At 46.6% G+C, this 21,037-nt stretch overlaps 1 protein-coding gene across 6 annotated transcripts in view; it reads left to right on the top strand.

Moving 5' to 3' along the window:
• sbf1 (SET binding factor 1) overlaps window positions 1-21,037 on the top strand; it is a 55,407-nt gene that overhangs the window by 23,532 nt on the left and 10,838 nt on the right. For 3 of the 6 annotated variants that reach the window (XM_040051067.1, XM_040051070.1, XM_040051066.1), the window contains exons 3-22: window positions 1,464-1,601; window positions 1,678-1,806; window positions 2,619-2,729; window positions 3,520-3,597; window positions 7,967-7,996; window positions 9,217-9,322; window positions 9,861-9,993; window positions 10,083-10,191; window positions 11,849-11,962; window positions 15,513-15,590; window positions 15,774-15,887; window positions 15,981-16,109; window positions 18,368-18,466; window positions 18,559-18,766; window positions 19,004-19,116; window positions 19,231-19,380; window positions 19,788-19,856; window positions 19,952-20,113; window positions 20,209-20,474; window positions 20,830-21,002. In XM_040051067.1, the coding sequence (XP_039907001.1) occupies window positions 1,464-1,601; window positions 1,678-1,806; window positions 2,619-2,729; window positions 3,520-3,597; window positions 7,967-7,996; window positions 9,217-9,322; window positions 9,861-9,993; window positions 10,083-10,191; window positions 11,849-11,962; window positions 15,513-15,590; window positions 15,774-15,887; window positions 15,981-16,109; window positions 18,368-18,466; window positions 18,559-18,766; window positions 19,004-19,116; window positions 19,231-19,380; window positions 19,788-19,856; window positions 19,952-20,113; window positions 20,209-20,474; window positions 20,830-21,002 (2,509 nt within the window). The remainder of the gene's footprint in view (window positions 1-1,463; window positions 1,602-1,677; window positions 1,807-2,618; window positions 2,730-3,519; window positions 3,598-7,966; window positions 7,997-9,216; window positions 9,323-9,860; window positions 9,994-10,082; window positions 10,192-11,848; window positions 11,963-15,512; window positions 15,591-15,773; window positions 15,888-15,980; window positions 16,110-18,367; window positions 18,467-18,558; window positions 18,767-19,003; window positions 19,117-19,230; window positions 19,381-19,787; window positions 19,857-19,951; window positions 20,114-20,208; window positions 20,475-20,829; window positions 21,003-21,037) is intronic. The other 3 variants (XM_040051068.1, XM_040051071.1, XM_040051072.1) reach the window with 3 other exon arrangements.

Raw genomic sequence — 21,037 nt, 5'->3', positions numbered from 1 at the left:
TCAAAAATACCCGTGTACATGTGGACGTAGCCTCAGTCTCTGACTGGAAGCGCTAATTCGTCATTCAGCTTTTGTCAGACTAAAGTAACTGTTAAAACTGTTTGAAAAGCTCAGCTATACAACAAGGACAGATGGAGAATTTCCTTTTAGTTCTCAGTTTATTTGATATTGACAAAAGTTAGTCAGTTTTGTCTGTTCTTCTGTAAAACAAACTAAGATTTATTTTTAGAATTAATATTTTGTTTCTAAGTGGAATTGACAATTTAGTAGTCTGTTTCGTTTGTTCTATTTTGAAACTTAAATGCTTTAGCGGCTGCCTTTTGTGTAGTTTGCAATATTTGCCTTTATTTATCTGAAAAAGTCTCATGTTCCTTAAGTACATCTACCCTGTTGAACTTATTATGGGAAATAAATATTTAAATCAAAACAAGCTGCTGATTATTTCACATTTTACTTGTGAGCAACGGCACATTTAAATCTTACAAATATAGTTATTTGGCTTATATCGTGATAGATATCGTTATCGCCTGAAATGAAAAAAACATATCGTGATATGAAAAAATCTCATATCGCCCAGCTCTAGTCTGAATCTAGGTCGGTTGTCTGGCCTGAGCAGTCAGTGTGGTTAAAGGGGTCGGCGAGTTAAAAGTGTATCTGCACTGTGATTCAGAAACGGACGACGACAAAAACTAAAAATGCTACATGAACGGCTTTAATTAGACTGGAGGTCCATGTTTACATCAGGCTTACGTCAGCTAACTGACAGCAACTGACACAAGAATGACAAAGACAAACCCTGTAAATATTGATTCTGTGTCAACACTGTGACAGAATCGACGGCTCCAGTTATGTTTCTTGTTTTACAAGTCAATATTTAAATGTTACACACTATAACCGATTGTCTTGAAATCGGAAACTGATTTACTAATAATAATGGACTGCTTTTATATAGAGCTTTTCAGGACCCCTCAAAGCGCTTTACAATGCCACTGTTCATTCACTCTCACATTCACACACTGGTGGAGGCAGCTACAGGTGTAGCCACAGCTGCCCTGGGGCAGACTGACAGAGGCGAGGCCGCCATATCGCGCCATCGGCCCCTCTGACCAACACCAGTAGGCGGTAGGTGAAGTGTCTTGCCCAAGGACACAACGACCGAGACTGTCCGAGCCGGGGCTCGAACCGGCAACCTTCCGATTACAAGACGGACACCCAACTCTTGAGCCACCATCGCCACCATCGCCCTGTATATCACTGTCATATACGGAGCCGTCGCTCATGGCGAGCTGTGGTGCAGTTGAAGCCCAGCCCTGGATGAATCGAGGTGTTGTCCCACCATGTGATCTACTATTGTCTGATACGTTTGCTAATGTTTATCTTTCTCTTCTTCGCTGTGTCTTCACCTCTTGCCCCAATATTGCCACCACCTTCCCACCCCTCGTCCCCTCCTCCCTGCTCTTCAGTTCTGCCAACCCAACGGTTGGCAGCTGGTTCCCGATCAGCTGCCTCCCTCCTTCTTCGTAGCGGTTTTGACTGACATCAACTCGGACCGTCACTATTGTGCCTGCTTCACCTTCTGGGAGGGCCTGGACAACCCCCAGGTGAGACGGTGTCAAATGATGATTCAACTGAAACTGAATCATGTAATGTGACAGTAATGTGTGACCCTGTGTTCAGCTGCAGAAGGCTGAGGCCAGCGAGGCGGACGAAGCAGATGAGGTGCTCTCCGTCGTCCAACCAGCTAAGATCTTTGCCCCCAAGAGCTTGGTGCTGGTGTCCCAGTTGGATCACACCGAGGTGTTCAGGGTACGGCTCACACAGCTTTTCCACATGTGACATTTATGTATGTAGATATGACACAACACAAGATGAACAACATTCAATTAATATACGTTTTATTTAAAAGATGAGTGAATGTTGACAGAAGAAGGAACTAATAAGCTGATTGGCTGGAGTTGGATTATGTGTGCAGGTTGATTCTGTTTGTGGCAAAGATGGCGGTGTGTGCACACGGGTGTATCTACACATGCATGGACGTCCAACGTGAAAGAAACCGCACAGCTTTCTAAACAAGTTATTAAATCATTCTCAAATCATCACAGTTTCAGAGCATTTTCTGTTCGACCGCCCGTGGTTTAAGACTTTACTGTGCAAAGTTTGGACATAGAAAATTACTTTTTGTAGTATTTCTTTTTAAAAAGCCCCGACCGACCTTCAGTTCTGAAGTCTGGACATTAAAGTCTGGTAAAGACTAGAGGCTGACATTCTCTGTTACCATGAAACTGTAGTTTGGGACAGAGACATAAAAAGGCCCATATTTGAGCTCACAATAACAAAGCTGCACATTACCAAAGAGAACTTTCTGAGTGGTATTATTGTCTTTCACAGGGATGCAAAATAAAACTGAATTTGTTGATTCTGATAATTTTCACGCGTTATTAGAGATTAGCTGCGACTTGAAGACAGACATGCTGACTCCAGACAAACACCTGACTGCACTGGAACCTGCGGCCTTGCTGTGTAAATGAGTCTGCAGCCGTCTGTGTGTGAAACCCTGCTGTGGCCTCGGTGCTGGGTTTGTCGTTGACCCTTGACCTCTGTGTTTCTTGGTTGAACAGAACTGCCTGGGGCTGATCTACACCGTCCACGTAGATGGTCTGTCTGCGCCCTTGGAAACGGTTGTCGGGAATCTCCTCACTTGTGTCATTCCCATCGCTGGAGGCTCCCAGGTATAACTTCCTGTCTCTGTCACGTTGACGATGCAGCATGACCTGCCAGAGGTGATGATTTGAGTTGAGGGGTCATTTAAACCAGTGCTGTTTCTCCCTGACCGAGCAGGCTCTGTAAAATGTGTTAATGTCAGACTTTAAATGGCAGCTGATGCTTCGCTCAGCCAGCTGTGTGCATAGAAGCAAAGCTTTGCACAGCCTGCTAGTGTAGCTGCGTTTTCAGCATGAACATCCAGCGCTCTTTGTGTTTAAAAGGTCGAGTGTTGTCTAACCTGGTTGTGCATTTCTGTGGGTTTCTCTCATCTGTGGCTGAGCGCAGCTCTGCAGTGACACAGGCAGAAACACTGAAGACCTGTCGTGTTGAACAGCAGTAACAAAGTGTGTGCTCTAACCTCACGTTGTCATATCGTGGACGCATATGTGCACACACCTTTTTAACCAATCACAGATGAGCTGGAAATCTGCAGAAAACTCCAGCAGGTTAATAAACCCTGTATTTCACATATAAAAATGTCGTAATAACTTGTTCCTCATTTTACTTTTTAATTTTCCCTTCATTCATTATTTTCATATTTCCTTTTAAGGTCATGTTTATTTTAATTCCACCACCTGGAAACTGTGATCTAATAATCTGTTTTTAAACACAGATGACTCGTGTCACGGTGCACGTACAGCAGGAAGTGTGTATTTTCTCTGAACTACACTAGCTGACACTTCCTGCTCCAGATGTTGTAACCCGTGTGTGTCATTTGTGTGCGCCCTACTGTACCCTGGTTCCTCTGTGTTACAGACAGATGAGGCCCCAGTTTGTAGTTTAGACAGAGTTCCTCAGGTCCTGGCCTGTGACTGGCTGCTGGCCTGTCTCCAGGTAACTTTCATGTTCTCCAAGCTTCACCAATCAGCAAGCAGCTCGATGTGATTGATTCTGTTCATCCAACAGGCCGCCATTGTTTCTGTTTTCTTTAAAGGAATCTTTCTTGCAGTCGTTTCAAATCATTTGTGACTGATGGTGCTTCAGCTGACCTGGTTTTCTGTTTGTTTACATCATGTTCTTCATTTCAAGCTTCTTTTGTTTGCCATCAGCTTGATTTGCTGCAGCAGCGTTTAAAAGCACGGATTAGTTCCTCGTTCTTTCCCCGCCTCGGTGACACATGCACACAAACACCTTTACACACATTCAAGTTGCTGTGCAGTTCGTAGTTTGTTGCTTGGCGACCATATGGGATGGCAGATGGCTTCCTGTCGGGTAGCGCCGCGTCTGAATGAGAGAATCAGATTTAATCAGTATTAACACACATAAGACCCAAACAGTGAAGCTAGCCCACGTCTCCACTCACACTCATCAGTGCACGCGCGCTCCTTCATCACACAGAACACAGGAGAGTTTGCTGCTCTGCCAGCACGCACAAGCAGCGCTCGGAGGAGCGCAGGGCACCTGCACAAAGTAACTAAACGCTCGCCACAGACGACAAATCAACTGCAGCAACATGACACTGATGTACATCAGAAGTATTCAGTCAGACACGCTGTAGCTTACACACAGTTCACCTTTAGAGCACATTTCCATGTAGCACGTTATCAAACCCCTCTCCTGAGGTGCTGCGTAGATGAAGCACAAAGCTGTATTTATCTACCGTAATCTAAGCAGCATGCAGTAGCAGCCACCTCTTTCTTTAGTGTGGTTGCTGGATTGGATCAGCCAGAGGGCCTCGTAGCTGCGCTCGATTATGTGTCATTATAAAGTCACCTGGAGGCCGAGAACGATCCAAACTGGATCCCAGGTCTGACTGCGAGCTTGCAAGCAACACAAAGGGACAGCGGTGCAGTGTACAGGGACACACCCACCTCCTCAGGAGTGGTCTTCACTCGGTCTTCCTTCACCAATGAAAGAACTTTGTGATGATCTGCTTCAGCTGTCTTTCGTAGTCTTCCCGCCCTCGTGATGTTGCTCAGCATTTGGTCTGGTACCAGAATGTAGGTTGTTTATTTGGCCGCTCCTGTGGCAGGATTTTTGTTGCTGTTGTGTTTCTCTGCCTAAAGAGCCTCCTGCACCCAAGCTCTGTATCTGCTTCATTTATGAAATAATGAGGCCTCACCTGTTCATGAAACTGCTCGGCCAACTGTCCCAATACTTTGGATCCTTTTGAGCCATAAAAATGGCTGCAATTCCTAAAGCGTTAATGCTTACCCTCGATTTAAAGCTGAAACCCTGCTGTAGTCCAATCACGCGCCCTGTAACAGATACGCTATATTAGGGCTGAGCGATGCATCCTCAGTTAGATCACAGTATTTCAGAAAATGATATTTATGAATAAATGAATGCCATTTTTCACCACACACACACACACACACACACACACACACACACACACACACACACACACACACACACTACTTTTTCAGCAAGTGTATGACTCAGACAGGATCTTACAACAGCATAGATTCATCTGTAGCAACAGTTTACGCAGCTCTAATACTTTGAGCTCAGTATGACACGTGGTGTCTTGCAGAAGTGGAGCGTCAGCTTTTGATCAGCAACACTGCCCTTAGACAAGAATGGACGTCGTGCAGTCGTTCTGACCCAAGACCAGACTACAAGAACTTGGGCTACGTTCACTCTGCAGGTCTTGATGCTCAATTCAGATTTTTTGATCAAATGCGATTTTTTTTTTGTCTGCTCGTTCACACTACAAATAAAATGCGACAGCAAACGCGCTCTAGTGTGAACGCTCAAAGCGGCGCATGCACAAAAGAAGACGTCACACACAGACGTCTGTTTAGACCCAGACCAACAGTATGTTTGACTGATGGCCTTAATATAAAGACTTGTTTCCCAATTTTGCTTTAAGTTAAAGTTATTTTGTTATTTACATTTGGCCTAATAATGATCCTTGTTGCTGTTTTAGAGGAGCGCTGCTTAGGGATGGGTATCGTTTAGGTTTTATCCGATACCGGTGCCAAATCGGTACTTTTGAAACGGTGCCGGTGCTTAAACGGTGCTCAAACCGGTGCTTAAAGAATGGAGAACACAAAATTGGTCCAAAAACCTCTCATGTTCAGCTGGTTTTTTGTAAAAAGATAACAATGTTAGCCTTTTCTGCAGCTATGGGGCATATATGGTATCACTCTTGGCTGGAAGCTTAAACAATGGAAAAAACACAAACTTTGTCCAAAACCTCTCATGTTTAACTGTTTCCCTCTTTTTCTTTGGTCATTTTAGCCTTTTTGGCCAGGGTGAAGGGAGTATCTGCCATCAAACAAGAAGACAGCCGCATGTAGCTATGATGATGTTTGCTAGTTCACCTTACATGCATTAATGTAATAACGTGGTTAGCCTACTCAACGTAAATTACACACGAACAACATTAAGCTACTCACGCAGAGAAGAACGGCTGCTGCTGCATCATCATCCTCATCATTTCTGCTACACTGGCAGGGCTAGGGGCCAGGACTCTCCTCTTCGTGTTTTTGGGGGATATTGCTAACTCCGGGTCCGATAACAGGCAACCCACGCACAGTAGATGTGCTCGGTGTGAGGTCTCGCAGCAAGCTATCAAATACGGCGCATTTCTCGGCTTTTTAAAAAAACGCTATGCGTCGCCAGCTGTTTCATCGGATTTGAGGTGTTACCTCCTTTGACAGTATCACAGTATCAGCTTAAAGCACTTGTTGCAGGCTGCTGAGTTTGCATATTTTGCTGTGAAGTACAGCCAGACTTTTGACCGCTTCGCCTTGGGCATTTTAATCTGTAGCTCTGCTCTAAAAAAACTTACGTACCTGGACCCGCCTACTATCCTCGGAAACGTAAAATGATTGGCTAGAAGTGTATCACAGCTCAGGAAAATAAAGCACCGAAATGTGCGCTGCTTTTCGGTCTGGTTACTACCGTTTATGTCAGAACCGGTGCCATCAATGGCACCGGACACCGGTACCCATCCCTAGCGCTGCTTCAAAGGATAGATTTCTGTCAGAATCTGCAGATTATACAGTACAAATAAAATGTTCATGTTTCTCCAACGTTGTCTTCCCAGCAGTTTCACTGACATCTACACTGGATGGTCAGGAAGCGTTCACCATGTCTTCTCCGGCGCTGATAATTGGCGTCTGTCTTGTGTCAGTGACGTAAAAGACGGATTTAATGCGACATGACCATCAAACAGCAGTCGCTTTCTAAAACATCAGATATGTATCGGACCACATACGAAAGTGACCCAGGTCGGATTTGTGCCGTTCACACTGTCACACCATGATCGGATATGAGTCGCATAGGGTCAAAAAAGTCGGATTTGATGCGCTTTTGCCTGCAGTGTGAACGTAGCCTTAGAGAGTCCCAGCAACTCAGTCCCACCTCCCACTGTATGTGCATGTGTGTGGCAGCGTTGGACGTCCCCGTGTTTACTCTGACTTTACTGGAACAAACAGACGGTTTTTCATTAGAGATTACAGGAACAGATCTGCCTCTGGAATTGCTTCATATGATTCCAGAAACAGGGAATTTTCTTGTTGACACTGTCCATCATGCTGCCAAGTGTGATGCTGAAAGCAGACCTGCTGCAAGTCGTTCTGCTGGAGGTCATTGGCACTGTGTCTTGGCCGATCACACGAAGGTGCCGGCGTCTGCTGTTAGCGTGGCACGTAGTCGTGAACTGTTCTTTTCTTTTGGCTTTGTTTGTGTCGGGATCCTGCTGGAAGGTGATTTCAGTGCTGCGGTTTCCAGTTTTGGAATCAAAGTTCCCGGGCAGAGAGCCCAGCTGTTTACCAGGTCGCTTCACTTCTAGTCTGATAAGCCAAACGCAAACAGGCCTACTGCTGTGTGTGTGTGTGTGTGTGTGTGTGTGTGTGTGTGTGTGTGTGTGTGTGTGTGTGTGTGTGTGTGTGTGTGTGTGTGTGTCAGTGTGTGTGAGTTAAGCCTGAGTAAAATTAATGTAATCTGCAGCCCCCCTCCCCCATTACTATGGTTACTGTTAGCTGCAAAACAAATGAACGTGTTATGTCACTGCTGTGTGTATTTTAAGTTATGAATCATCCGTTGCTGCTCCTGCTCAGTAATGCACTTTCTTTGCACACATGTGTGTCATCCTTCAGTGTGTTGTTTGTGCCTCTTTGTTGTTTGTTGTTTTGCTGTGCTGATACTGTCATGATGTTAAGTTTGGGCGCTTTGTGCCTTCGCTCGTTGTTGCTAACCTGTCTTATCCTGTTGGTGTGTGTTTGTGCGTCTCCGCTGGGTGCTTGTGTAGCCGGGCCAGGAGCAGAGAGAGGAGAGTTTGGTACGCCAGCCTGACTTTGTTCTCCCCTCGCTACCAATCAGCTGTCCATTGACTCTGCTTCCTTTTCTCCACCCGTTTCCTTCAGGCAGTCCATGCACACGTCCTGTGACAGAAGGACCAATCAAAAGCTTTGATATAGACTCAATATGTGACCAACAACTGATTATTTCGCATACAGTAATTAGTTTCTTGTCATTTTATTTCCATGTAACCAAAATGACCTGACCATTGGTTGGTTTTTTCCCAGTTGACAGCAGTGGCTCTGAGGAGGGCTGTGATTGGCTCAGCTGTGACACCATGGCATCCAGTTTGGAATGGGTTTCTAAGGCCCTGCTGAAACCAGTGACCTCCTGCCACAAATACATTCTGTCCTCGGTGCATTAAGAAGCACGTGTGGGCGCATCCTTACTGTCAAACCTCACACGTCTTCAGACCACAGCCGACGCGATGATCAGATGTTGGATCACAGTATTGAACTACTAACAGCTCATCTGTGGCTGCTGCCGCTATCGCTGCTGCTGTAGAGAGCATGAGATAATGCTGCACCTTCCCCCAGCTGGTGCTCCACGGCCGCACCGGTCAGCCAAAGGTGGAAGTGGATTTGTAATGAGCCCACGAAGCCTTTGTGCTGCAGTCATCAGTGTGTCTGTCTGTAGTGCTACAGTACTGAGTCATCTGTTTTCACTCTGCTTGTTATTCCAGCAAACACAGATCCATATGTATTGGCCCATCTGCTGTCTACAGCACAGCTTCAGTTCTACAAAGTTAGTTTTGTGGTCGGTAACAAAGGAAATAATTGTAAGATAATAATTGGCATCATCAATGATTTCTCTGTTTAAACAGAGTTCAGTTCAATCTTCATGAATTCAGCTGCTTTCCACACGTTAGGCTGCAGTGGAAAAGTCGCGCATGACACCTGCTGTGTTTCTGGGACCTCTTTGATAGGGTGGTGCTGCTGGTGTTTTCAGTAAGGTCGTTGGCTTGGAGTCCCGCCCGGCCCCATTCACATCCCGATCAGCTGGAATGGCTTGTGTTTAATTTGTCACGTAGCTGCTAAGCTTCTGGGATTCTCCATCTCTGTCTCTGAATCACTCTGCTCTGTGGACATACACAGTTGTGATTAAACCACGCCGCCAAACCCCGACTCTGACCACCACCATTAATCTGCCGTTTTCACACCTGCTTTCAAATCCTTCTTTTCTCTCCTCTCTTATGTTTAGCGGACTATAACATTAGGTGCTGGCGACCGGCAAGTCATCCAGACTCCGATCAACGAGTCTCTTCCTGTCAGTGGCAGCAGTGTGGCCCAGCTCTTCAGACAGCTCGGTACGAGCACATATGAAAATTACTTTCTTATATAGATCTGTAGAGTTACTGTAGCGCTGAGTCCACGGCGTCGGCAAACAGCTCTGTTACTTCATGAGCAATGTCACCTCATGTGAGATGCATATAAACAATACTGTGTGTGATCTTTGTGATAAAACGTGTTTGCTACAGGCCGGGGAAGACCCGTGGCTTCATTTTCTGTCAGTGTTAAACACAAACTCTCCATGTTAGACCTTTTTATCCTTTTGCTCTTCATGAAGAACATGGATAACATGGATACCATATGCATCTCACACATGGCTGTGGCCACGACCTGCTGCTCAGACCTTCTGTTTCTGAGAGCCAGCCAATCAGAGGATAGTTTGCTTACAGTTTTACACTTTTAGTGTTCAAAGAATAAATGCAGGTTGATTCTGCAGTTTAAAAGACATGAGAACCTTCAACCCTATCAAATATGATGAAACTTAAAATCAATATTTCTGTGCGTGCATGCAGCAGGTGAGGTGGATGACACGTCCTCTGCTCTGTCCTCCCTCAGGTATCGCCAATGTTCTCTGTCTGTTCTGCGCCGCCCTGACGGAGCATAAAATCCTGTTCCTGTCCAGCAGCTACCAGAGACTGACGGACGCCTGCCGGGCGCTGCTGGCCATCATGTTTCCTCTCAAATACAGGTATGTCCCACTCCTGTTGATGAAGCCACAGTGTAGACACTGCTGAGTGCAGGACGTGTGTAAAGCCTCTTGTTGTTGTGTTTTCTCAGCTTCACTTACATTCCCATCCTACCTGGAAAACTCCTCGAGGTCCTGAGCACCCCCACGCCCTTCATCATTGGTGTCAATTCCTTCTTCCGCTCTGAGACTCAAGAGCTGGTGGGTCCTCACTGTTTGCACCTTAGTAAATATGAGGCAATGCTTCATGGCTACATGAGGTAGTTTTCATCAGTGCGACAGCAAAGAGCAGTGTCAGCAATGGTAAGGCTGAACCTGTGTCTTAAAGGTTTGCTGAGGAAAGAAGCCAGACAGGAGTGTTGTCGTGTGTCATCGACCTGACGGAGCTTTCCTTTAACAACCACCAGCTGTACAGAAGGAGGCGGGGCTTATCTTTAGCATTGGAATAGTTGAGCATTTTGTTTAAAAAATGTACTTGGATATCCTTTAACGTGTTGATGTTTTGTGAGCTTATATATGATTAAAGTGACATCAGCAGTATTTGGAAGTGTGTCGGCAGGGAGCGCTGTCCTGGGACAGGAAGCGCTTGTTCTAAAAAGACGGAGCTGTCTTTGAGGGGACGATGAACGAACGCTTGCTTGGGTTTGGCTAAAGCTGCTGTCCTTGTGATTTGGGCCTTTTAATGATTTCTGTAGGTGAAGTTATTGAACAGTGTTTTATTACTTGATAAAGCAAGAAATGTGTGCACACGTGTGACTCCACACAGCGTCTCTTAGTGAGTTCCACCTGAACCAGATGCTGTTGATGGCCAGTGCAGGCTTTCACACAAGGCACCCACAGACACTAGTGGGAACTAGTTTAATGCTGTGTGGAGTCGAGAGGGACCAGAGTAAACGTTCGATGAGTGTAAACGTCTGATCACAGCTGTGGAGCTTCAGCGCTGACACCAGAAAGCTTTTGTTTTTAAGGCGGACGTCACGTGTCTGTGTCAGTGATGACTGCTCGCCACGACACGCGTGTCTAAAGGAGGTTTGTGAGCTGCGTTCGCCGCTGTAAACATTTTGTGTACGACAATTATCAAACAGCTGTGGAAGGGAAATGAACACGAGAGCAGGTTAGCGACACACAGCCATCTGTGCCAACCCTGCGCTGTATCAGCACTGAAACAATCACACATCCCTGCACAGTGCACTCTACACACAGCTGCTGCAGGCTGGGGTAGATATGTGATATCGTAGTGTTTAGAGGACAAAGGGCTCGTTTCATAGTTTCACACAGTCACACAGGGACAGCTTTCTCTGTGAAATGCACGTCAATAAGAAAAGCTCTGACACGGCTCGTAGCTGTGAGTCCGTGTGAGCTCGTACTGACCCGCAGATCCGTCTTTAAGCTGCTGCCATCCAGCTGTTTGCTACCTGCTAACCTTTGTAGATGCATCGCTTTGTCACGTAGTCGTCTTTGTAAACTCGGCCGAGACGCATCAGAGTCCAGGACAGTAGTTGGTGATTCAGTGTCACGATCGAGGAAACCAGGTTGAGGCCTGATGATGGTGTTAGCGGGACTCATTACGTGTGGCTGCGTGCTGCCCCATCACAGCCTTTAGCTACAGGGGGCTGTGTTTTCTACCTTTATTGCTGTAAGAGCAGTGGTTGTGTGTCACTGATATGTGACTGTGCGCTCTTTGGTTTGATCGACTGGGTCATGTAACGAGCAGCTGCTCAGAGGCCACTGTGTTGCTGTGTTTGTCTTCCACTTGATCTAATCAGCTCCGGTTTCACTTCTTATCAGCACTCCCTGAAGCACAGATGTTAATCGTGTGTGTGTGTGTGTGTGTGTGTGTGTGTGTGCGCGCGCGCAGCTGGACGTGATCATTGCCGACCTGGATGGAGGCACAGTTACCATCCCCGAGTGTGTCCACATCTCCCTGCTGCCTGAACCTCTGCTCCAGCAGACCCAGACGGCACTCTCCATGGTAAGAGCTGCAGCTTAAACACACCCAAAGCCACAATGCACACGATTACTGGGAAATCTCAGTAGCATCATGTGGGTGGTTTCTACCACCAGACTTCCCAGTGCTCTTTATGGGATTAGGTGCCAGTAGTAATAATAATAATAATAATAATAATGGATTGGATTTATATAGCACTTTTCAAGGCACCCAAAGCGCTTTACAATACCACTATTCATTCACTCTCACATTCATACAGTAACATGTTCAGGAAGTGCTTCTCTTTCCTAGTATTGACTTCACCTGAAAGGAATAAGCGATTTTGTCCAGTGCTCCAGTCCCTGTGTAAAAAGCCCTGATAGACTCCAAGCAGTCGTCTCTGACTGAAATGTTATTGAAGTAAAAACATGTAAATACAAGCAGGGATGCATTGAAAGCATTTAAGGTGGGACTTTATCATTAATCACGTCTGAAATACTGCACAGCAGTGTGTTCTTGTTGGGCTTGACTGGGGTGGAGATCATTTCCAAGTATGATTTTTTTTTTTATACCTGCCAAAAACGTCAGATACATTTAAGAAGTGCAGAGTGTGTCGTAATCACAGCTGAAAGCACGGCGTGTTTGTGTGAAAGGACAAAACTGTCGAACCAAGAGTGACATAAATAAACAGATGAAAGAAGTGCCGAGTGTGTCGTCACCTTAACTGTGGAAATGCAGCAGGTGTGTTGTGAAGCAGCCTTTGTAGAACGTAGTGTTATCTGATAAATGCACAACCACAGAGGTCGGTTTGTACTGAGGCACAGCGCTGCAGTCCTTTGCTTATTACTACATTTGAATGGTTATGTCACTGATAGGATTTCCCCTTTTTTAAGCCCTGCTGCTTCGATGCAGCGCGCTCACCAACCAAACACTGTTCTTGTGTTCTTATCAAGCTGTTCTTCACCTCCTTCCAGCACTGCAGCACCTGCCCTTTCTGAGAAACACTTTTTATAAATACCTCCAGCTTCCTTATTATTGATAAAGGCTCGATACATCGATTTTTCTTCCTGCTTCCTTTGTCAGCTCTGTTTGCTTTGTGCAAATCTCATAACAATGGAGATGATACAGCAAAGCTGTTCATGCTCGTAACCATATCAGCTGTGAGTCAATCGGTTTGAGCTACAGGAAGTGATATCCAGTTTATGAGCAGTTTACTGGATATGCAGTCATTTTACAGTCTCAGTTATGAGTAAAGTGTAGTGAGAAATAATATGTAAACACAAAGTGTTGCTCGCACGCCGTCTGACACAGTTATACAGCGGTCATAAAATACTCACAGCCCTTTGCTTTTCATGCTTTGTTCTTTTCCTGCACATGAAACATGGACAAACTTTGTAACTCGTTAACAGTGAAGCTGAGAGTGAAACACAGATGTGCAGATAACACGGAGGCCTGAGCTGCTGCTGCTGTCCCTGTGCAGCACTCAGGCTCGTCCACACATGTCACATCAACATAACTGGAACCTGATTTGTTCCACAGGATAAACAGACAGAAGTGCTTGCTTGAATACGAAGTCAAAGGTAAAAAGGACCTCAGTAGTGGTCCTGGTCTGGTGTATTTAAACACAGTTTTGTGTTTGAACATGTTCCATTTTTGGATAAACGATCTTGTGTTTCCCCAGTTAGAGTTTCGTCCTGTCGAAACATTTAGATCAACAGTAGTTTTCTTTTATCGAGTGATGACAAGTCAAACTAAACACTCACATGTCTGCCAGATAAACTCTGTGTTCTGCTTTTAGATAATGTCTCTTGGAGTAAACGACTGAGCTTGTCACAAACCACAGGAGAGCTTCTGTGTGCACGGAGACAAAGGGTAGAGGGTGTTTATTTGGAGGAGGGTGACTTTGCATTTTCAGCGCAGACATGCAGCCTGGTATTTGAACTTGTCAGGCTCTTCCCACGGACACTCGCAGTACTGTTTCTTTTTAGACACTCATCAACAGTAACGTGAGAGAAGAGTGCCGAATGATTTTAATCGATGTCTGTTTCAGTGCTGAGAGCTTACACTGCAGTAAGGATGCTAATACTGAGATGCACAAGTGCAGCGCTGGTAGGTGTGTTGTGGAGTAACCTGTTAGACCGTGTGCTGCTTTAGAAAACATGACCTAAGATGAAGAGCTACAGAACGCTTGTGTGTCCTGAAGAGTGTTTTTAGCCTGCACTGTGCTGCACTGCCATGATCCAAACTCTTAGTTGCTCAGAGAGGCCGTGGTTGTGGTTGCATGTTGCAGCTCCCCGTGGATTCATCGTAAATTCCCCTGATTGTGGGACGTACCTCAGACTTGGATAAACAGGAATGCCTCGTACATAAACGAGCAGTTATCTGTATCTGATCCTCAAGTCCAAACCTCACCTGACCCGCCTGCTTCAGCTGGAGGTTTCTTCCTGTTAAAGAGAGTTTTTCCTTCCCACTGTTGCCAAGTGCTGGCTCAGAGGGCGTCGTCTGATTGGTGCAGTACGTTGAGGTGGATGTTGCTGTGATTTGGGGCTGTATGAACTGAACCCTCTCTTGCCTGAGCAGACTGTGTTCTGATTGGATCACGTTCCCTCCTCAGCGGTGACTCTTGTCCAGCTGACTATTTGAACATCGGCCTCCGCTGCACCCCCGTGTGCTGCACGTTTTATCTCTGCGTTTAGTAACTGTGTTGTTATGCATTATTTTAGAGACCCTGTTGTATCTGACTGAGTGAATGTCGTGTTGGGTTTAGTTTGGTCTTATGTGCTCACTGTCTCAGTCTACATCGATGAGCCACAGATGTTATTGCAGCAGCATCATTCGACAGCTCTGTGCCCTCCAGAGAGCCACTGAACTTGGCCCTGCTGACTTAGGCCACATACCAAAGACGTCAGGGCTCAAAGGAATGGATCGATTTAATAGAAAAATAATTTATTTTGAAAGTTTTGTTTTTGTCACTGCGCCGTTCTGTGTGCTTCATGACTCTTAACCCTGAGACTGCTGTGGTGCTAACGCTGCTCTGATAGTTCACTGGGTTATAGGCCTGCGTCCTCAGCTGGCAGAGTGATGAAAACAGATCCAACTCTGACACACAGACTGTTACTAAAGGATCCCAAAGTCCAGGCACACCAGATATCTGCCACACTGACAGCCCTGCGTGTGAAGCTGATCTGGGGCTCGTCTGTTCAGTTGTCCCTCAGTGTGCTGCTGCTCCAGGAACCACGCTGATGCTGGAGACGGTTGGATAGTAACCCTAAACCAGGGCTTAGCTGCTCAGCTCTCCTTACACTTAGCCAGATGAATTTGTTCTGAGCCTAAAAGCTGTAACCAAGGACGATGTGTGTCTGCACACTGTGCCACTGACTTACTCTTCTTCTGAGCTTTCCCAGATGTTGTTCACATCTGACAGGAAACTTTGCACCTGTGTAGTAAATGTGCTTTAACCACGTAGTCTAGTGAATACAAGCTCAGAGCTCCATCACTCTGAAAACTGTGAGTTTGTGCTGTTGTCCGTATCAGCAGGAATCGGCAGCAGAGACTTGGGGTCAGCAGTGATGGACTTTGTTTTCTGTTCCTGCAGGTTTTGGATCCGGAGCTGGAAGTTGCCGATCATGCATTCCCCCCCCAGTCCACGCAACCCTCTGCTCTCAAAATCCAGGCAAGGAATAAACTCATGTAGTGATTCATACGCTGTAATTATACAACACCAGCATTAGTGTTTTTGTCTGATATCGATGGCATAAGAGGTGGTGGAGGTCATAAACTCTGGAACAGCAGGTTCAGGCTTCCAGACTCTTTCAGTTCCTCTGTGTGAAAGTCGTCTTTACTGTGTGCGTTTCAGGACAAGGAGATCCGAGCGGTCTTTCTGTGGCTGTTCGCTCGGCTCTTCCAGGGCTATCGCTGGTGTTTACATATCATCCGCATTCACCCAGAGCCTGTGATTCGCTTCCATAAGGTACAGGAATGTCCTGGCACAGCACACCGCTGTTAATGTGCATCCAAGGAAACAAAGAGTCTTGATGGGATTGCTGCTAACGTTTTTCCACAGGCTGCCTTCCTGGGCCAGAGGGCGCTGTCAGAGGACGACTTCCTCACCAAGGTGTTAGACGGCATGGCGTTCGCCGGCTTTGTGTCAGAGAGAGGTCCCCCCTACAGAGCCACCGACCTGTTTGATGACGTGAGTCTTTCAACACAAAAATCTACCCGTTCGCTCCTGTTTGTGCGATCGCAGAGCACAGTAGTTCATGACAGCTACGAGTGGAAAAACGTGTTAAGCTGACATGTCAGCACATGTTTGAGTCTCCTCTGGGAAAAAGCAATCAGCCAGGAGGCCGTGCAGCATGTGGCTCCCAGGACTTACTTGTGTGGAGGCAGCTGATAGGTCGATTTGAAAGGATTTCCCCCCAATAACAATGTTGGTGTTAAACATGTTTACATTACTGACGGGTGCTCAGACAAAATTCTGGGACATGGTGGGCCACGAAGGATACGCCGACCAATCCTTCAGATCTGGTTCTTCTTCTGCTTCTGCTTCTTCTTCTTCTGCTTCTTCTTCTTCTGCTTCTTCTTCTTCTGCTTCTTCTTCTTCTTCTTCTGCTTCTTCTGCTTCTGCTTCTTCTGCTTCTTCTTCTTCTTCATCTTCTGCTTCTGCTTCATCTTCTGCTTCTGCTTCTTCTTCTGCTTCTTCTTCTGCTTCTGCTTCTTCTTCTGCTTCTTCTTCTTCTTCTGCTTCTTCTTCTTCTGCTTCTGCTTCTTCTTCTTCTGCTTCTTCTTCTGCTTCTGCTTCTTCTGCTTCTTCTGCTTCTGCTGCTTCTTCTGCTTCTGCTGCTTCTTCTGCTTCTTCTTCTTTTTCTTCTTCTGCTTCTTCTTCTTCTTCCAGCTTGTACATGCAGTGCTACCACCTTCTGTTTCAGTCCGTTATTACACTCTTAAATTTCAGGATCTTACAAAGCTTCAAACGACGCATCGGCTAATAACGATTTTGATAGTCGACGTAATCGTGACTAGTCAACAAGTGTGGCTCAGGCGGTAGAGCAGATCAGCTACTGACTGGAAGGTTGGTGGTTCGATCCTTGGCTTCCCCAGTCTGCCAAGTATCCTCGGGCAAGAAACTAACCCCAAGTTGCCCTCTGATGCGTCCAGCGGAGTGTGAATGCTTAGATTGCACTTAAGTATAGAAGGAAGTTCTTGTATGAGTGGGTGTGAATGTTGTATAGAGGGCTTTGAGCACTCCGGGAGAGTAGAGACGCGCTGTATAAGAATCAGTGCATTTACCATGAACAGTTGTCACACAAACCTTTACTGACGTAACTGAAAACACGTTCCAACCTGGTGCACCGATGACACGATTAGGGCTGCTCGATTATGGCAAAAATGATAATCACGATTATTTTCACTGAAATTGAGATCTCGATTATTTGACGATATTTATTTAACCCTTACGACCTACTATAGAACCAAGTCCGCCAGAGCTTACTTTATATTTTTACATGCTGTAGAGCCATTTTTGGGAGCATTTCAAGTTGCTATACATCAATACAACTGTTATAGCCCATATTTTAATAATATGTATGCATTAAGTCCATAGTAACTACATTAATTGCAAAAAAGTGCAATAAACTACAAAAAAATTGAAAATCGTTTTTGTTTTTTTTACATATATTTCTACTTGGAGAAATTTAAGAGGTTTATCCCTCAAAACTTTAAATACAAAAAGTTGCAAAAAATAGTTTACAACAACAGGAAATTTATTTTGAGTGTCTTCATAGTTTTATTTTGGAGACACAGCAATTTTTATATACTGCAGGAAAAACGAAAAACAATCCTATGATGCAAATTTGCAAAGAAAACAGCAGGTGCATCAAAATAAACTATTTCCAGCAGTGCAATTCGAGTTCTAAGCATCCCAGCAACTATTCAGAAAAGCATAAAGTCAGACATGACTTATAAAAACACCAGTATAGGCTTTTAAGGCCTACAAGTAAAAAACTACATTTTCCGCGAAAATGACGTCACTTCCGGTTTCGGGCAGGAAATGGCGGACATGCGATCGTTCGCGCTGACGTCTATTTCAATGTGGGGAGTGTTACCAACAGCTGATCGGATCAGCAAAGCCTGTTTCTGGAATATTATGTTTTTGTTCCTGCAAGCGCTTTTTATGCAGTTTTTGCAAAGCTTTATGTGGAAGGAAACCGTGACCGAGGACAAGCTGATGGCATAAGATGTAAGTACAACTCCTCCGGTTTCACATGCAAAACAAATTATTGCGCTAGCTTACGTGGTTCCGGTTCTACAGGGATTTAAAAATAGTTACACAAAACGGAGCGTAAAATTCGATTAATTGAGCAGCCCTAGACATGATCGTTGGTCACTGAGCACAGTGTGGCTCAGATATGGAAGAAAGCTACTAACATCACTGCTGTCCTCTTTCTACAGCTGGTAGCAAACCAGGTGGAGCGGATACGACAAGAGGAGGCCTGTCCGCACAAAGTCATGAACCATGCCAAGGAGGTTGCAGAGCAGCTCTTCAAAAATGTGCGTTTCATCGATTGAACTTTCTTACGGTTTCTGTTTGTCGCCATTCCTCCGTTCTTCCTTCAACGATCGCCGTCTTTCTGTTTTCTCAGGAGAATCCCTACCCCGCTGTGGCCATGCACAAAATCCAGCGACCGTCAGAAAACAGTCAGAACAACGCACAGAATCGGGCGCCGTTCCCCTTGCTGGACGACGTAGCGGTGCAGCTGTTCATCGATCACGCTGCTGCCAAGCTCAAGACCGCACCTCCCGCCGTCAAGCCGGAGCTCAAGAGCATGGTGCCATCTGGGCCGCCGCTGGGTGAGCTGTTCTTAGCATGCACGTGACCCGACTGCAAACTCATATTGGCTGAAGCCTCAGTGTGGTGAAACTGTAATGTGAGGTTAACTGAAGGCGGCCAACACCCGCTCTGAGTTGGCGCTGACCCTGCTTACGTGCATCTTAAACTTCCTGTGTTAACCTCATACAGTCTGACAGTGCGTGCGTAGGAGGCGTAGCTTCTGTGCTGTGGCGAGTCTGACGCCCTTTGCTCCACAGGAGATATCGTGGACAGGAACGGCAACGTGATGGCGAACAGCGCTCGCAGGCTGGAGGTGGTCAGGAACTGCATCACGTACATTTTTGAGAACAAAATGCTGGAGGCCAAGAAGGTAAAGACACGTGTGTGTGTGTGTGTGTGTGTGTGACGCACTCACAAACCTTTGTTCGGTCTGCAGGCTGTTTTTGTGTGTTGATCGTGGTCGTTTGTCACGTCGTCTGTGCAGCTGATGCCAGCGGTGCTGCGGGCGTTGAAGGGTCGGGCAGCTCGCGTGTGTTTGACTCAGGAGCTCAATCAACATGTCCTGCAGAACCGAGCTGTGCTGGATGACCAGCAGTTTGACTACATTGTGCGCATGATGAACTGCACCTTACAGGTGAGCCGGCACACAAGGGGCCTGATAGTGTCGAAGCACACCACGAGGAGGTGCCTGTGGGCGTCACAAAACAAGCCGCTGAACGGCATTATGGGAAGTGTTCAGAGTGTGACCCATACTGACATCAGGTCGCAGCTTTGACTTTGTCTAGAATGGATTCAGCCTCGTCAGAGTGACAGTAACAGCTGTGTTACTGTTGTTCACTCGTCAGTTTTCCACAGCTGCAGCTCGCCGACCTGGCTGTTGCCAGTGCAGATGCTCTGAAACACGAGCCGTTTCTTCTGTTGGAGGTGTATACAGGCTGATCACATGTCATAGAAGTCTTTGCAGGTCAAGCGTGAAGCCTCACACACGTCTCTGTGCTTCGTTGTTTTGGAGCTCAGTGCTTTCCTGCTCTTTCTGTTCAGGACTGTTCACACATGGATGAACACGGGATCGCGGCGGCGCTTCTTCCCCTGGTCACAGCCTTCTGCAGAGTGAGTGCAGCCTTCCTAAAATGAGAGTTCGCCCACACTGTACAGCTTGAGGTGTTACTGAGACTGTGATTGGACGTCTGTGTTCTGTCTGACAGAAACTGGGAGCAGGCGTCACCCAGTTTGCCTACAGCTGTGTGCAGGAGCACATGGTGTGGACCAACATGCAGTTCTGGGAGGCCATGTTCTACAGCGACGTGCAGAACCACATCCGACACCTGTACCTGGAGACGGAGGACGGAGGGCAGCACAACAACTCGGTGAGCAGAGCGCCCGCATGTCCCATGCTCCGCACACGTGATTAAAAGTTCACCGTCTAACTGACGGAGCTTTGTCCATCCCGATGTGTTCTCAGGAACAGCACGTCGCCTCGGGCAACAGAAGGGAAATCGGCGCCCTGGAGCTGGCGTCAGAGCAGAGCCGGCTGTGGCCGACGCTCAGCAAAGAAATGCAGATGGAGCGCGTGCAGAAGGAGGAGAGCACGGTATTCAGCCAGGCCATCCACTACGCCAACAGGATGAGCTACCTGCTGCTCCCGCTGGACACCAGCAAGAACCGGCTGCTGCGGAGCTCCGGCCTCGGAGACGTGGAGAGCGTCAGCAACAGCTACGTCACAAACAGGTAGGAGCGCCCGTCTGCCCACAGAGGGCGCTCCCACAGTACAAACAACTCTTTAGAAACATGTTTTTATCTTCACACAATCCAGCTAAGCATGTCTTAGTGTCATCAAACACTGTCACACTCAAAGCGGCTGATTGGCTGAGACATAAAATGTCTGTTTTTGTCACATTCACTTTGTGTTTAGTAAGACAGGCTTTTATTGTGAAATCCCAACATCTGTCTTTAAAACAGAGACCGTTCCTTTTATTCTGTGACCAGCACGCGCATCGCCCATGAGTGTGGAGTTATTGTTTACATCGAGTTGTTCGATCAGCTGGGGCTTCGTCCGTGCTCAGAGCGTGTGTTTGTGTTGCAGCATTGCAGGCAGCATGGCGGAAAGCTACGACACGGAGAGCGGCTTCGAAGACGCAGAGAGCTCAGACGTGGCCAACTCTGTGGTGCGCTTCATTAACCGCTTTGTCGATAAAGTGTGCAACGAGAGCGGCGTGACCAACGAGCACCTCAAAGCTCTCCACGCCATGATACCAGGTATGGACGAATCGCCGCGTCTGCCTCGTGTCAGC

This window comes from Simochromis diagramma, unplaced genomic scaffold (genome assembly GCF_900408965.1).
Source record: "Simochromis diagramma unplaced genomic scaffold, fSimDia1.1 OVJJ01000131.1, whole genome shotgun sequence".
NCBI classification, from domain to species: Eukaryota; Metazoa; Chordata; class Actinopteri; order Cichliformes; family Cichlidae; genus Simochromis; species Simochromis diagramma.
Note: the sequence above shows the minus strand (reverse complement) of the source record. Positions and strands in the feature narration are given on the sequence as shown.